The following is an 18,353-nucleotide window of genomic DNA, read 5'->3' on the forward strand; positions in this document are numbered from 1 at the left end:
TAAAAGCCAGAGGTTAATTGGGTATAAATATAACCCCTTGTAACGTATAAGGTCTATTAATATAGTGTAGTGAGCATTCATATTGTTTTCAATAATTTATTCCATGAAAAAGTCACAAAAATAAAACCTGTGCTCAGTATTTAACCATTTACAACGCTCACAAACACACTAACAACATGACAGGGCACTTCGTAATAATATGACGACATAATAATATCAGTGATATATTAGACAATGAGTAATGTAATAGATACTTAGATAGCAGTGTTTAATGTATCGTAACGATTCGTAAGTGCAGAGTCTCTTAGTATTTGTTTATATTAATTTGAATTGAAAAAAGTATAATAACATTAACTTTTTAATACAACAAATTCAACAATAAATACAAAAAAAAACAGTTTCCAAATGTTGCTGAAAACTTATGTATAATAATACGTCGACATGATATATTGATTAAACACAAACCTTTATAACAACATGGTCATATGTAGAAAATAAATTCTTTTTAAATAACAGTGGACATAAAAAGTCTGGTTAGCATATTTAAAATACCTTAAAATGTCATATTCAACACTACTTCCTTAAAATCTTTCTTTAAAAATACAACATTTCTAAACAATTTTTAAAAAAATATGTAGACACTAGTGCCATTTGTGGCATATTAGAGGTGTCTAATTTTTTTCATATTTAGTCCAATTGTTAATTAGATAGTTTGTTTTGGCACCCCAGTTTCTTATTAAACTCTTTTAATTTTATACGCACCTGAATTAGTGACAAGAGTAAAATTTTATAATTTAATTAAAGATTTTGTTTCAATTTAAAAAAAAACTGTTTAGTCATGTTCCGATAAAAGGTAAAATGTTTCTAATATTTACAACAATATAACTACAACTGGTGTAAAAACACACACATAATACATTCAATAAAAGTACCACTGTCATAATATTGCATTTGAAAGTGTAAACAGTGCTCAGTGTTATGGAACAATGACTGTGTTCTATGATCATAATGTCCATTGTTTGGCAACAAAGGGAAAGAAACCAAATGCGGAACTGTAACTGTTACATTGGAACAAACAACTTGAACAATACATAAAGTTTGGAATAAAACTTAATTTAATTTGGTGACGAAAACATTAAAAACAAGAATTTCAGTGATTTCTGCAACTCGTGCATTGGGTTTTAAAAATATCTACAAAACATCACTCATGTGCATAGACCTAGGCAGCTTCTATCGAAACAAATGTTGGTCAACAAAAACAGGCAAGCATAAATGGCAAACTCTCTGCATTAAAACTGCTTTGTTTGGTTTATACAACTAACAAGTAAAATCTATCCTTTTAATACAAAACTTATTTCACTGACATTTCTTCGCCAGTTGGTTAAAAATTACTCTTCGTTTTGAAGAAGAAACAATTCGGTCTCTTGTCTATCTTGATGTAAATCCTTGGCTGGTGTCCGGAACTTTTTCTGTTGCAACCTTTGATTGATAACATGGAACAAATACCAACACATGGCTGCAACTATTTGCCCAACCGTTACCATGATGATTAATATTGAAGCAAGGTCAGCTTGAGGCTGGGGAAAAGATAACTCAATAACTGCAACTCCAAGCACTGTATTCTTAAGTCCACCCTCAAGTGCAATAGCTTTAGTGAGTGGCCAGTTTATGGAGAATAACTGAGCAAGACAAATTGCTATAAGAAATCCACTGACAGGAATGATTAAAGCAAGTAGAAATCCAATTCTTGGGCCGTACAAAACATACTTGGATGTTACAACAACGATAACTAACCCAGCAAAGATAAGAAAAAGACTCATAGGACGAATGATTACAACAAGCTTCTTGGCCAGCGCAGGTTTCTTCCTACGCAGCAACATTCCAAGTGATATTGGGGTTGCTATGGCCACCAACATGAGAAGAATTTTAATGTAAGGAATCACAATATGGTTTGGGATCGTTACAAGACTTGTGTAAAGACCGAGCACACTTGGCATCGCAAGCATTGCGACTAATGTGGATACCAAACTCTCAGTGATGGCAAGAGTAATGTCACCATCGACTAGGAAGCTAAACACATAACCTCCTCCCCCACCCGGACAAGCAGCGGATACAAGAAGTGCTAGAGCCATCGTCTGTTCAAGTTTAAAGGCAAATCCGAGCCCAACTGCTACCAATGGTAGCAACACGAATTGGGTAACAAGACATAAACATATCTCCACAGGTTGGGTGACGATTTTTTTCAGTGTTTCCACCTCAATTTTTGCACCGAATGCGCATTTGTTTAATAAAATAAGTGGACCCAGGATAAACACTGCTAGTTCATCAAATAATGTAATTTTCCTAAGAACGTTTATTGTTACCGATTCAGATTTAATCACATTCGAATGAATTCCAATCTTTGTATCCACATGCAAGTGTGTAATACCCAGGTGACCTCCTTTAACAAGAATATCCACACTCCCATTAACACACATGAATTCTCCGTAGTCAATTGGTTTTGATTCATTGTTTATAAGTATCCCACCAATTTTAATATCTTCTGAATTAACAGTCTTTATTTCTTCATCTGATCTTGAACAATTCAACTTTAAATTCTTGATTTCTCCTTCAAATACGTTCAATGACGTCAAAGTGACGTTGTTTCCGGTTACAAAATTGGATATTCCGATAAATGACAAACAAAAACCTAGTACACATTTTCGCAACATTTCACAACCTAAAGAACCCAACGTGCCTAAAACGAAACGTTTAATGATTACCACAGAACTAACGACATGTACATGTATTTACAGCTGTTTACGGAGCAATCTTAAGCTCTCTTTTAACATCAAACGAAATAAAATCCGATTGTCTATATATAAAACCTGAAGCCAAACCATCTATGACGTCATTACCTGGGGATTTCTATGAAAGGAAGTGAAGCGAAAAGTAGTAAAAGAACTAGAGAGCAGAGCTCAGTAAACATATTGGCTTCGTAAAAATGTCGTTAAGTTGTTGTAAAATGATTATTATGCTCTAAGCGAGAGAGACTAAATATACTAGCAAACAGATGTAGAAATTCCTAGATTTGACACGCGCGAGAAATGCGAACGTGAAACCGAGCCGAGTGGTGGCAGTAAACATCTGTTCTAGAATGGTTGTTCTGGTTTATCCCATACCATTACTTGTGCAAAACTTGCACAGTGTAATGTCATTGCACTGTAGGCATTTGGTTAACATCCATGCATTATCATCATTCCGATGAATCATAAACTTCATGGACCCACAATCCAAAACCTCGCGTTCTTTTTACCAGTTCACCACTGCGTCATAAATCAAACTGTTCAAACATAAATTGGTTGCCCCGGTGCCACATGTAATCTTCAATGCTTGAATCATATATATCAACGTTGTGTTATAATAATAGAGGATCTTCAAAGTTAAAGGCAGTAAGGTTATCTATAGATAAATGAAGGAAGACATTTTGACTAGCTATTTTAGTACATACACCCAATTAACCTTGAGTATCTACAAATATCAGGGTATCTTAAGTATACAAGAGATAAAGTATACAAGAGATCGTGATGTGTTGAGGAGTTCTAGATTACAAGACAGTAAAGCATTGTTTTGTGTAAATTGGTTTCCATATTACCTTACAATAGGTCATTGTTACATAATATTTATTACATTGAACACAATTATTACGCGGTGAGGTTTATTATCATTCTGTTTGTTTTGTCACAGTCCCAAGCGCTTTCCATATGTTCCTGTTATAAATATTTATGAAATATCAAACAAAACATTCATTTGTTTTGATTAGAGCTTTGTATTGGACTCCCATGTATCAGGAAACGCATCATAATAAATTACGTTTCGTTGGAGAGCTGTAAATTACGTCACCTTTATATTATGGCAAATGTAAATCATCCATTATGTTACTGTTTGCTTACGGTTTAATTACGTTTTATGCCGATGTGGAGAAGCGAAGAACGAAATCTTAAACGTAAATTTAATTTTAACAACCAAAAATAGCAGATTTTATTTTTAAAAAGAAAAGTTTAGTCACATTGGTGCTTTGAGGGTAAGTGAAGAGTGGTTATATGATATTGCTATAATTTATTACACATTGCATTATTAAATATGGGGTTATAGTCAGTGCTCACTGACGAAGTGACGAAGTTTCTTCTCGGCAACCTAAACTATGAACGTTGCTTGGTTATAAAATGAATGTCGCAAAATTGAAACTGGTTTCAGCTACCACGTGGTTCGGTTTAACTCTGAACTTTTCAAGAGCACTTCTCGGATGTTTTCATTTGTTTATCGAATACATCGAATTTTAACATATCGAATTTTAACATATCGAATTTTACAATGTCAAATAAGTCGTTCTACATTTTTAATAAATCATGTTTAATTAGTGACAGTTTTGCGGCGCATCTGAGTCTGTTCATTGGTATACACGAGTGTACTCCAGTCAATATAGAATGCCTGTGCAACTTTGGGGACGACTGGTTTGACTTTACGGGGTTTGTTTACGTTTCTACTATTGTTACTTCTCTACAGATGTCCCTGTCTCTATACGTATATTTGCTTGTTATATGCGGTTGTGAACAAATTTTCCATGATTGTGCGTCCTTGCCATTATGTAGCGCCAGTGAGACTAGCTTCTTGTGACGTCATGTCACTGCGGTTATCTGTGCTTTCACCAGCGTCTGGGCAGTTCGTTAATCAATTAAGTTAGAATCCGGTATGGGTTAATATTAAACCCTAAGAAGCCAAGTTCACGTCATTCTACTTCCCAGTGGAGCATGCAATGTTTACGATACAATACTTATACAACCTGTCGGGCTTCCAATAAAAAAGTTAAGAACTGTAAGCCAACTTCTTACACCAGTTCGCTTTTTTCGAGGTGAAACTGAAACAGTTCTGCAATAGTTACGAATACAGATGAGAGGTGAAGGTCTGAGAAACCCCCACGGTAAAATATTTTTTAAAATATGATTTGATAATTTAACCACAATATATATATAGTAGGGTGGGGGAAGATGGCACATCTTTTCTTTCTGATTTCTTGTCCGATTTCGTAGTAAACATAAAACATTTAAAGAAATACAAAACCATATTTACACTCCCAGCATAAACCGCTGTTAATTGTTTAAAACTCGATCAGATTATTTGGATATTTTGTGCTAAAGGTGTCCTATCTCTCCCCACCCTACTATATTATAGGGTGAGGAAAGACGGAACACCTTTAATATCCAAATAACCTGATCGTTTTTAAACAATTAACAGCGGTCTATGCTGGGAGTCCGACGATGCGGTTTTTAATTCGTTGAATGTTCTTTGCTTACCACCTAATGGAACAAGAAAATGGCATGAAAAGGTATCCCATCTTGCCCCAATGTCTTAGGTGTATGTGGTGCTACACGTCGCAAACGTTTATAGTTAACACGACTTAAGTATTCGTTGCTTCGCGTACGATTCGTTGTTCATTGTAAACCGTCGCAAATTTTCACGGTCTCGATATTTTGCTCTCATTGCCGATGATTGACTGCAGCGTTCTCCAAATGTTGTTGTTCTCAAGTCCTGTCACGTGACGCTGCGGATCGAGCTGGATTGCGTTATCAGGAAAACCCAAGATTTGTGTTGATTCATTTTCGTTGCAGAATATATGCTTAGTCTGCAGTTGGAAATTTAAACATATTGCTGATGTAAACATATTACTTGCATTGGTTTGAGATTGTAATCGGTTTACAATGCCAAATGATAATAAACAAGGGTACAAGAGGTAAATTAATAAAAAGGGTGGAAATCAGTGCATTTGCAATCAGTATTTAGCTTTTATTGGCTACCCCATTTTCGGTATAGTCTAGAGTAGACTCAAGTCTAGGTAGACAGAGTCTAGACGACAGACGATGTAAATTACGAAAAGTTGTTTTTATGTATTTTTGTTATTTTAACACTAATTGGGGCTTTGGATACTGCGAAGCAAGTGAGCATGCGAAACGTGCTTTAAAATGTAAACAACGATTTATGAAGGAATATTTGTAAGCGTAGATGTAAACGCATTACTATCGTATCGCAGATGATGAAGAGTTATATTACAGATGCAATATTTTTGTTCGTTTTGTTAGTTTTAAAAAAATTGCTGTTTATTTTGTTGATATAACGTTTATAAAGTAGTACAGATGTAACTTCCAAGTTAAATAATTACACATATTTAAAAACAGTTTATTAGAATACCGGGCATTGTTTCGCATTATTCCGTCATGAACATCAGTACCGACCTTTTATCCGCTTGTTGGAAAACAAGTTTCAGCGATCAACAACTTCCCTTAACAAACAAAATACTTGTCGAACATGATTCATAATCACTACATGGCTGCAACCTTCTTTCTCAAAACTAGTTATTGCTGCTAGCTTGGCCTAAGCATTGCTCGTTGCGAACTGGAACTCTCAGATTGTGTTTACCACGAATTGGGGTCCTAGGTCTAATGTAGTCCAACTTTGTTTATTTGCTGCATACTATAAAAAAAGTTACACAGCGCAATTGTTGTGTAAAACTGACATTAGTTTTCCTTAGTAATTATGCGTTTTGATTGGACGAGTTTAGATACACCAGCTAAAAATGTGACTTCGCGATCGGCTGCAATAAACTTTTGAAGCAAACCAATATGTTTATAGTTAAATAGAGAAAAGTTTATGTAGATTAACACAACGTGGTTAATGGGCAAATTGATTTATTTCTATGTTTGTTCTTTAAATATGAAACTTAAAGTATATAGTAGGGTGGGGGAAGATGGGACATCTTTAGTACGTAATATCCAAATATTCCGATTGTGTTTTGAACAATTTAAAACGGTTTATGGGAGTTGTGAGGATAAGATAAGGTTTTATAATTCTTTGATTTTTTTGTTTACTTTTTTTGTTTAAGTAGGTGTCCCATCTTTTCCCACTCTACTATAATTGTGGTATTTAATCTACAGTTTATTGTTTTGCCAAGACATAATTCAGAAAACATTGTGACGTAATAAATCGTAATTGTTTAATCGACCCATTCCAGATTTCCTATTATGTGGCTGCTATATATTAGGCGCGACTTCTGTTACGTCACAATACACCATCTGTGCCCCTTTTTTCCGATCCCAAATTTGGACTTAATCGCGTCAATCGCGGCTACCAATGCGTTTGCGATCGTAGGTCATAGACTTGTTTTGTACCAAAGAAAGTCGTTGCTGATTCGCTGTTTCGAAAAACGCAGATTTTGCAGAAAAGCTAAAAAGAACCTCTGCAACTTGCTTTTAAAACTTTGCAAATTTGTATTGCAGATCATTTTGTATTCTAGAGCAACGCATACATTGAAATACTGCAGTAGTTCAGGAACAGTTCTAGTTAAGTGTTGTCTAACCCGAATTATGTTTTGTAGTTAAAGTGATTGGAATTATCAGCATGTTTAGATTAATTATTAATCGTTGTTCTTTCTGTGTATACTTCGGCGTCTTTGTTCTATTGTTATATCCTGTATAATATTCTAAAAACAACAAGACTGCTTTGTTTAAATTTATTAATTCAGTTATGACGTTTTACTTAACTGTACGGGGAATATTCTTTAACGTCATTTAAAACGTCACAGATTGCGCTTGTTACGTAGATCGATCTATAGTTGGAAACCGTATTAGATTAAAACGCGTGCTTTGCAAAAGGTTTAAACGCTACTTTGGCGTGGTATTGCTTAAGTATTGATTTCAAACCACCGGGAAAGCCAGCAGCATGTTGTTTTGTAACCTCAATGGATTTTTAGACAATCCAATAAATCGTAAGTTGGAATAGTAAAACTGCTTCATGGTAAAACAGCTAAAGCTTACAGGGTTATGTGGTATTAGAATAACGCCAATATAAACTGAACGCAAGTGCGATTACTTTTATTGTGTAGTTCATGTACTTTTTGTTTTGCGCTCGGATTAACGTGCCAGCTTGAATGTTTAGCATTGCTTCGTAAAGAATGACAGACGGGGGATGTCTGGGTTATGTTGAGCAGACTCCCACAAGCTGCAGCTGTCACGTTCGCAAAGCAGTTCATTGACAGGAAATTGTATTAAATTTGAAACCCCTGTTTCGACCTCAGCGTGAAAATCGGTGTTTTAGCTTAAACTGTGGCCATGAAAGTCTACAATGGCAACCCCAGGCTGTTATTAGGGATATGTTGTTCGTTTATTGACCTTTCGTTTATTTGAAGTCAGTTCACTGTCTACTATTACTCACTGTTTTGTAGATTGTGGTTTAAATGCCCTCGCAAAGCGCTTACAGGCAACGCATCTTTGTTTTATTTCGGTAAAACTTCCGAAATGCGTTTCACTAGAATATGTCACCACTGACAGGCACTAGTAACATACTGTCATAGAAAAACAGTTTGTAAAAAAAGTTTGTTGTTTTTCGCACAAGGACTCTGTGTTTACATCACGTGATTCTACGTCAGAAGGATATCAACCAATCCGAGAGTTAGCATGTTTACCACGCGTTTGCCATGGGTCTGCGACGTCATAGTTAGACGATGCGGTGCTCGTAGCATCGTCGATCTGAAACGTGAACATTTGCTTCGGTCTACGATTTTGCGGCCACTTTACAAACATGTTGTAAGCTGAGAGTCGTAGTAATTTACGCGCGCTTGTTAAACGTACGTTTCAGAGTGCACGTAGCAGTTGGGTATAACTGAAAAGTGCACGTAGCAGTTAGGTATACGTGTTCAAAACGATCAAGCTTCTATATTATAATTTACAGTCAAGAGCTCTTTTGCCCCATTATAAAGCCTTGATTCCATACAGCACAGTTAAGTCTAAGAATTCAAGATACAGTTTAATCTGGTTTAATACTAATAGCAACTTCTGCGTTTGTTGTGACTGTTTTGCGCTACAACAGAATGTTTACATACGACATAATTACCGCGTAGTTTAATATATGAGTGGTGATGTCATAATAACATTATTGGAACTTATTTATATACACAGTGTAGTAATAGGTTTGGCACTTAGCAGTCCTGATTTTTATCTAACATTTCTTTTAAGTAGTTTTTGTTAGTTGAATGTCTGTTGTCACTTTTTGTTGCTGATTCCTTTTCTTTGTTGTTTTAAATATTTTTATTTTTTCTACTGTGTTAAAAGAGATAAATAAAAAAATGGTTAGTGGCAAGCAATGTTTCATTCTCAAGTCAACTGAATTTTATTTAAATTATTTATATTTTTAAATTGAGGTATGTCTGCTTATCAACACACTATAAAGATGAACTAAAATGTTGGCATAAATGTGGCATCCATGGACAAGCCATTCAAATTTTATTCAATCTTATTAAAACTAAGTGACCAACAATGTCAGTTTGCATGCAAATATCGTGCAGGAGATAAAACTTTATATTTAGTTAATAATACTCTTAGATTTTACCATTTTATTTTCCATACAGACATTGTAAACTTATAAACTCTCTATATATACGATACAAGAATTTGTGAATTTTAAAGTTACTCTACTCTCTGGTGCTACCTAGTGCAAAATGGATCTCCAAGAAGTGAACATTACTCCGGACAAACCTTTGCTTCAGGACAAGCACTCTAACGAATCAGAAGTAAGTAATTAGAGACCAACTTATTTTTCAAAATGCATATGTATTGAATACTACACTACTGTAGTACTACACTTGAAAACATACTGAGCATAACATTTTGTTTGACCTATTGCATTTAATTGTATACAGTGATGAAGCTTATTTTAAATAAAAACATTTACCGTATATATATATTGTATATTGTATTACCTTATTTTCAATTTTGAGGAACATTTTTTTGCCAAAGTCACATGTTGTCCCAGTCTTGTGCACACTTTTAACACACTAACAATAATTTTGTGCAAAAGCCACTTAACTCTGCATCCCTGACTGTTGTAATAGGTTTACACTGCCCTAAAACATACAGACCCGTAGATATATTTTAAAAGCATAACCTGAGAAAATCTCACCAGTAAGGCTGGGATTTATGTATAATTCGCTTATTTTTTTAGTTTTTGTTAAGAAAACTGTTTATTATCCAAACGGATGTTTAAGTTTTTTCTTTGTCAGTATAATAATCAAAATTCTGTACTAAAATTGAATATAAAATCAATACATTTGCGTAGACTGTGCAGATGCGATTACTTTTGACTATAGGAAAAAATGCAAACTTTTACCGATCAATAAGTTTGGCCTTGTACCCACTCTAACCTCCCTGCTGTTGCATCACATCTGAAGTACTGAGAACTTTGTGACATCATAAGGAAGTGTGTGTTGTGTCATAGAGCAACACAATGATATCGTGTGTTGAACAGGTTCTGTCCTGAAATGTTTGTTGGTCAGCATCAGCTCTACTTACTAATAATGTGTAGGGCTAATCCACTTTTAGAATAACTATAGCATTAGTTTCCATTGAAACTATAAGTCTTAATATAAATATTAAGCTGCTTTGTTAAACAGATTGAGTTTATAACCTAATGCAGTTTTAACTAAGTTATGATATGCAGCGAGTAATTTGATTATCTGTTTATTGTGAATGTTGCATTTGGTTTCTGATTCATAACAAAGTCATTGCTGCTTGGTGTTAGTTAGAAATATGCGTTGATCATTTCATGATGAAGTCATGTCTGTAGGTTGTCCAGTATTCGAGAGGAAATAGAATGAATAGAGGTTGTAACTTGTAAGGGAGGTTAACTATTGAATATTGAGGATGTAAATCAACCTATTTGTACATCAGTGTGTTTTGAAACAGTCAGGTTTGAGTAATTTCTTTACTTTAGCGCAAAGATTCAACTGAGATAGTTAAACCTAAATCCCCATTGGGTATTTATTTGGTGATTGTTAATGTTATGATGTTTAATAAATTAGTTTGCATTCCGTGTAAAAATATGCAACAGATTTAGTTCATTTGAAGGAGTTCAGTAGAAAACAGATATTCTATTTCTAAAATGAGTTTTAATTATGAGCAAATGGAGGGGGTTGAAAACCCTGTTCAAAATATTACTGAAGTTAACGGTAACATGAATATTGAGAATGACGTTGCTCCAACTAAAGTGGACCAGGTAGTCACAATCGCCTAAAATAAATTTTAAATGCTACAGGAACCAAACCTGCAGTGGTAGGGTGGGCAGGTCAACCCTAGATTTTTATACACTGCATTAATAAGATAAAATTAGAACCAATATGTTAGATTTGTTTTACAGGAATTCGTATCTAACTATCCTTCCCTAGCAAAAATTTTATGCCTATTTCAACATTTTAACTCAATATACTTGTTTTCATTTTACTTTATGAACTTTTTTCACATGTTTTGATAATTGCTTGCAGGATAATGTTGTGGAATGCACATACACTGCTGCAGGCAACCACTACTCTACCAAGTTACATGTGGTAGTGCAGGGAAACAGGAGTCTTGGACATTCCATTGTTACCTTTCATGATGTTGGACTTAACTGTAAGTTTGGTTTAATTTTGTCATAAATTACCGATTTTGGCCTAATCTCTTGTTTTAATGGGCTGTGTTTCCCCCAAATCAGTTTGCTTTCTAAATCAACCTTGTCCGTGTCGTGTATGAGCCTAGCTTTTGTAAAACAAAATCGAAAGTAATTAAAGGCTTTTTTTTACCAGGAAACGTCGCAATAAATATTTTTTATTTTAATATTGAAATTTGCTTCTTTCTTAAAAAATCGTTAATACTATTATACAATACTTGCATTTACCTATCACTTATTATTAACTCATCTAATGTTTCAGCTGTCTCCAACTTTGGTGCTCTTATGAACAGTGAAGCCATGGAACCCGTGGCTCACAAGTATTGTGTCTACCACATCAACGCTCCTGGGCAGGAGGAACATGCAAGAACTCTTCCATCTGGGTAATATTGTGTTTTATCTAAGATGGTCCTGAGATTTGTATACATTGGTTTAAATGAACCAATGCTAAAAGTTCAGAACATAAATTAATGTTTTTTGTATGATGTATATGTATCTTTTTTACCTGATATAAAAGATGGTGTATATAATAGCCTTTTACATTTTTGAATCATGAACTTTATACTTAATTAGTTATAGTTACTCAGCAACTCAGCGTAACACATTAGTTACCAAGCTTGAATAATAATAATAAAAATCTTGTCATAATTATGATTTGATTTTATCAGCGTTTTTACAACAATCAATAATTGTATTTGTGATCATTTAGAAAAAGTTTTTAAAAGGATGCTACATTGCTGCAACTGTTTTGAATGTGACATACATACATTTACCTGTTGAACTATTGTAGTGTGAATACTGAATACCAATCATATCCAATTCCTTTTCTAACCATCATATTCATAGTTTTTATTGTCAAGAAAATTATTATTTTTTTAATGATAAAATTACTTAAGTAAAACGTTGTACCGGCAGGCACCCCTACCCAACTATGGAGAATCTTTCCGATATGGTCCCGAAGATCTTCCAAGAATTTGGGTTCGTAGTTAATTGAAAATTAAGTTAGTTAAGTCTAACGAACGATGTCTTGTTAGGATTAAATCGGCAATCTGTCTCGGCAGTGGAGCGGGTGCAAATGTCTTCTTAAGATTTGCTGTAAGTATTTTTCATAGTGATGCATTAATTCTAGACTTGCTTTTCGTATTTTTTAAATTTTGCTAACCAAGATCATAAGATGCATTAAACATTTTTTAGGATGTTTTTTTAAAAAATCTTCTTTATTTTTTTGACAAATTGGGTTAAAATAACTACTTAAAAATAATGTTAATTTTATGTAATTTGGAAATATAAAAAAACGTGTTTTTAAAGTATTTCAAATTTAGAAAAATATTGATTTATTGGTATGACATCACAATGTTGTTTATTAGTTCAAGAATCCATCGATGGTTGAAGGATTGATTGCTGTGAATCCAACCATTTCAACCGTGGGTAATCTTTCTTGGATTGGTGAGAAGGTAAGAACAGTGTCAGTGATGCCTGACATTTTTCTACAGTGTTTCCCAACATATTTTCCTTGTGCTGAACTGTTGGTGTTGTGCGTAAATATTTGAATAGGCTTGTCAATATTTTCTTGTTTTTCATTCGCCAAGATATGGGCGTGGCGGCTGGGGCGTGGCAGGAAATACTACGATCTTAGTGGTTAAACTTTAACTCTGCTCCACGCTTGTTTTGTCACAACAGAATAAGAATGTAACTTGTTTATTCCCACATGGCAGGGCAACAACTTTTGTTATACCACGTGGTTTTGTTTACAGCGTATGTAACATTATGTGTAATTAGTTTTGGGGTATTTTTTAAGTTTTGTAATGTATGGCTGGCAATTCAGACAACCAATAGGGGACCGCTGTTTGGAGAGATTATCGTTATCTTGCACAAGGACACAGACACACACAATGGTTGCAGCACATAAACTCTGCACTTAATGCAGATGCACCAGCAAGTGCCACGGTGCAGTTCAACAACGACACATGTGACGTCACAATATTATTTTAACTGTTTGTTTACAGATCACCAACTGGACAACACCATTCAGTGATCAGATTATGAACTATTACTTCACAAAGGTATTTGATTTTTATTTTAGAACACAATGTTTGTTATGTGTAAAAGGTTGTGATTTTTTATTTCAAAAAAATATTCTTACCTTTTTTGTGACCTTTTTGAGTAGGATTTGGTAATTTGATTTATTTTCCCTGTTATCTATTGCATCCATGCCACTTTAAACTACATGTTACACGCTGTATATAAACTTTCTATTTTACAGTCGGAAGTTGAACTACAAAACCACGAACTGCTCGACACTCATCGCATTCATTTCAAGAAGTTCATGAATGAGGAAAATGTTATCAACTTCATGAAATCATATGAAAGGTGAGTTTTTGATGAAAAGGTAAAGATAAAATCATGAGAAAAAATTTATCAACATTGTGTTCCATGAGATTACAATTCATAATAAAGGAATGTAATATGCATTGTAATGGTCATTTTATGGAATTTATGATTTTTCATGTAATATCTCCTGAAATAGTAGAAGATTTACTTTTTTATACAAAGTAGGTAACCAAAATGAGATAACTTATGTAACTACAGTTTTTTTAATACAAAATGAGATCTGCATAGTAACCCCGTAATTTACTTTTTTAACTTCAATTTATTTACCCAACAGACGAAGTGACATTAACATTACACGATCACCTGACCCTCAACAAGTTGACAAGACAACGTTGAAATGCCAGACGTTGATTCTTGTTGGTGACCTTTCACCTTTCGTTGATGAAGCTGTTGAAGTGAATTCGAGGCTAAACGTCAAAAAAACAACTTTTCTTAAAGTTTGTTGTTCTTGTTGCTAAGTTTTGTTTTTTTCTTGTTAATAATGTGTTTGTTTTTGTTGTTGTTTTTTCAACTCTATTTTTTACAATAGATTTTTTGTATACTTTTTTGTTATTCTTGTTCTTTTTAATATCTATTTCTTTTATTGTTTTTATTAATAAGTTGGTAACAACAGTAATGTTTTCAAAAACAAGACATGAAAGCTTAACTCTATTCAATGCTGCATAGTATCTACCATCTACATGTGGGGTATATAATAACAGTTGTTTAATGTTGAACAGATGGCAGATGCAGGTGGTATGATACTTGAAGAACAAATCTTCAATGTTGCAGAAGCGATCACTTATTTCTTACAAGGACTTGGACATAGTAAGTCTGCTGTGTTGCTAAGAATAAATTATAATGCAATAATGTATATCTGCATGTTATTTGCATAATTACATAAACATTGATTTTTATTACATTACCCCTGCGAAAATTAATTTATGCAATTGTTCAATACATTTGCTTAAAATTAGCAAAACACATTCAAAATCCTTACAGCCCACATGCATTAATTAATAAAACACCACATTAATACTTACACACCGCATTAACTATTTATTGTAATTACAGTATAATCCAATTTCCGTATTACCTGTACAAAAGAATAGCAAATATATCCTTTAATTAAATTGATCTGAATAATTAAACATAATATAAATAATTCATTAATGGGAACTTTGGTATTATACATGGCATGTTAAAAATACATACAGGTGACCACATGTTAACCTAATTCATGGTAATACATGGGCCTGGCATAAAAAAATATTGCTTTTGTTTTTTTTATTGTTTACTTTTTATCTTTTGATTATAATTTCTGTTATTCTTCCGCAATTTCCAATTTAATTTAAAATTATTTCATTTCTGAATTTGGATTTCATTTAAATTTGAGTTTTCTTTTATTTATTAATTTTTCAGTTTTCTTATTTATTTTAACAAACTTTTACAAATTTTTGCCAAGGAGTTCCTTTCAAAATGCGTGGCTCAGGTATTCCGAAAACTCTTCTTGTAGTCTTGTTTTCTTCTTGTCTTTTTTATCTTTGTTTTTATTGTTGTTGTCCTGGTTTTGCATGTTATGGTTGAAAAAATGTGTCTTAAAAAGTTTTACAATATGCATATGGCTTACCCAGTGTGGTGTAAAACTGCAGTAGTGGAATAACTTTAATACCAGTCCGAATTTAAAAAAAATTGGGTTAAGGGTTAAAATCATTTTTTTGTGGTCTAGATCGGAACTACATTAGTACATTAAAAGAATAACTTTTAAACCAATAAGCTCATGTGGGTGTTTGAGTATGCTGGAAACTTTCTTAGTTGGTAGAGTAACACTACATAAGTGAATTAACTTTAAAACAAGTCGTGTCTTTCTTGATGTCACTCCCATGAGATAACTTTTTTGTTACATTTTAAATGGTATTTATATTATGAACATTTGATTGAATTAGTTGTGACTTTTCATAAAAACCTTTTTAAAACCACCACTCGTTTAAACACCGTCCCCTACAGTCCCTGGTGTGATGATGACACGTCTTGCTCGGTCACGAACAATCTCTAACAGCTCCACAGGATCAGCAGACGGAGATCATAAACGCATCCGAACATTATCGGGAGGATCTGCTAACAGTAAGTTCTTCTTTCTTGATTCTGTGACTTTTACGATCTTTGTTTTTAAGTAACTTTTTATGCAAAAATTATCATTGATTTATTGTCAGTGGATTTTTCACCAAAAACTGAAGTTGTTATCTGTGTTTAATAATGATGTAGTTGTAAAAACAATATTTATTGAAGTTTAAAGTCTTGTTTACTTTAAATAATTATTATGTTCTACTTGTAATTTTTATTATTATTATAATGTTTTAGATATAAAGTTTCATAGCAATATGGAAAAGTTAAGAAAATATTTACTTCAACTATTAAAGTGTATGTTTAGTGTGGTTTTCTAATATCAGTGGATTTATGAAAGTTATGATGCAACAAACATGTTTATATCATCAGAAGTAGAAAGTCACGAGTCAGAGATGAGTTTACAAATTGAGAATGAGTCAGCAAAATATGTTCCTGAAGATTTAAATGATCCCGCAACAGGGGAAGCCCCTCAGAGAGTGTAAAAGGTTTTATTTAAAATGAAATCAGACTTAATGTGTTTTATTAGGTTGTTTTTTATTGGTGTTCTATTTTACTTTGTTATTCAAATTTCATGGTGCTATTCATTGCACCTAACACCTGTGTCTTTTTGCTCCATCGATATAAAATCTAATTTTGTTTTAAAGTATTCAATTCTGTTATTTTTTGTTTACCAATTTCAAAAAATTAGCCTATAAAAGACAAAAGGCCCTTGTTTACTTTTAAACAATGTTTATTGATAACCCAGAGGTTATAAATAAAGCTTTCACATCACAATATCCCATGTGTATGAAATGTTTTCCTTCTTTCACAGACGATATAACTGAAGCAAGACACCGCCCACAAAAAGATAAAACACATCTCATTTCTGGAGCTGTGTGCTGAAAAGTTTGGGCCAACTCTGGGGACTTTTATTGTTATGTCACAAGTTCATATGTGAATGGATGTACATAAGTGTTTAATTGGAGAGCGATAATTTGTTTATTTGTTGTGTTTATGTCTGAGTTCACTCACAAATGGCTTCGATTGTATATACTGTCACAATTGCAATTACAGCAAAACAGTTTGTCCAACATGTACATCATAATTACATCAGTGATGTCATCAGTGGTAATTGTTACATCACAGTGGGATTTGTTTAACATGTGGTGCAGTGTTGAAATGTTATTGAATACTGTGAAATAAAATACTCGCGTTCTCACAATTTTGTCTAAATGAATTAGAAAACTGTTTATTCTTAATTTAATAGCAGCTTGACTACTATGTGTATTCAACAAACATCGATTAGCACAACTTCAGTATATATATGTAATCGTTGTAAGGAGTAAATAGATCTTCTGATGTCATATATTTGTAAATATGAACTATTATTATATGGTCTATTATATTAGAACTAACAGACTTTTTAAAAAAGTTAATTTTGTATAGAACCTGTGATATAAAAAATATTAAACAACTGACTGTCTTAAATCCTAGTACTTATGAACCCATTGTACATTTCCACTGTCATTTAGGTTTGAAAAGTTTGACAGTTACAAAGCTGGTTCCAAATCTCTTAACTTCAGCATAACTAATCCAGTAATAGCGACATTATTCTGTACAAAGATAGATCATTCACTCGAGTATTACAACATGGTACTTACTTTCAAGTGGTTATGGTATTGTAAAATCTCCGTATAACTGATAATATTTAAGTGTGTCATCACTGGTAGGCTAGCCAGTACTCGAAGTCTGTATATAAATAAGGGCAGTTATATCTCGCGTACAGTAAAACATATACATTTTAGGCTGATCTGCTTTTGTACTTTTTATTAAACTACATTTTATGAATAATATGGCAAATTTTGCTCAGTCAGGCAATAAACTACCATGGGAAAACTAGTATAACGTTGGTTTCCTAGTTACAAGCTTCAGGATATACGATAATTTGACTCCCAAATTAAAAGGGAAGTCGTAAAAGATTACCCGTATACGTCTACTTCTACACTGTTAACGTGCATTACAGTAAGTTTATTGTGAGCGAACAATAGCGATGGTTCGCATGCCAAAGTTTGATTGTAATTTCAATTTTAAATAATGGTGGTAAGTGTAGTTAGAATACCTAATATTGTATGAGCGTTAGGTATATGCAGCAGCAGATCGTTGTTTTTCGCGAGATTTCGATTTAGGAAAAACAGTATGTTGGTTTTAGAATGTCCTAACGAGCGAAACTTAATTACATGTAATTACGGAATGTATTTTGTTCGGAGACTTCATATTACATACCAGCAGTACGCCAGGATATGACAAATACGTACAATAGCGCATCACATTAGTATGACATCATTTATTAAACATTGTTTTTGTACGAG

At 33.4% G+C, this 18,353-nt stretch overlaps 2 protein-coding genes across 8 annotated transcripts; one reads left to right on the forward strand and one right to left on the reverse strand.

Annotated features, from left to right (window-relative positions):
• Positions 1 to 80: 80 nt before the first annotated feature.
• Positions 81 to 6,800, reverse strand: LOC149727752 (sodium/bile acid cotransporter 5-like). The gene is made up of 3 exons (XM_089888156.1): positions 6,226 to 6,800; positions 5,462 to 5,662; positions 81 to 4,908 (listed from the first exon to the last, which is right to left on the reverse strand). Exon 3 carries the CDS (start codon positions 2,709 to 2,711, stop codon positions 1,389 to 1,391), a length of 1,323 nt encoding a protein of 440 aa, XP_089744282.1. The 5' UTR covers positions 2,712 to 4,908; positions 5,462 to 5,662; positions 6,226 to 6,800; the 3' UTR covers positions 81 to 1,388.
• A 2,604-nt stretch (positions 6,801 to 9,404) lies between these two features.
• On the forward strand, positions 9,405 to 17,206 carry LOC149727753 (protein NDRG2-like). 7 transcript variants are annotated; one of them, XM_089888160.1, is made up of 14 exons: positions 9,405 to 9,598; positions 11,345 to 11,471; positions 11,771 to 11,891; positions 12,424 to 12,486; positions 12,543 to 12,603; positions 12,876 to 12,962; positions 13,515 to 13,571; positions 13,772 to 13,878; positions 14,174 to 14,336; positions 14,619 to 14,706; positions 15,344 to 15,370; positions 15,886 to 16,002; positions 16,375 to 16,490; positions 16,817 to 17,206. In XM_089888160.1, the coding sequence occupies exons 1-13, from the start codon at positions 9,527 to 9,529 to the stop codon at positions 16,485 to 16,487; spliced, it is 1,203 nt and encodes a 400-aa protein (XP_089744286.1). In that variant the 5' UTR covers positions 9,405 to 9,526; the 3' UTR covers positions 16,488 to 16,490; positions 16,817 to 17,206. The 7 variants fall into 7 exon arrangements, with proteins under 7 accessions (XP_089744286.1, XP_089744288.1, XP_089744289.1 ...); XM_089888157.1 differs by lacking the exon at positions 9,405 to 9,598 and adding an exon at positions 10,909 to 11,079; XM_089888162.1 differs by lacking the exon at positions 15,344 to 15,370 and having other exon boundaries at positions 9,406 to 9,598.
• The last annotated feature ends 1,147 nt before the right edge of the window (positions 17,207 to 18,353 follow it).

This window comes from Ciona robusta, chromosome 11, assembly GCF_009617815.1.
Source record: "Ciona robusta chromosome 11, ASM961781v2".
Taxonomy (NCBI): Eukaryota; Metazoa; Chordata; class Ascidiacea; order Phlebobranchia; family Cionidae; genus Ciona; species Ciona robusta.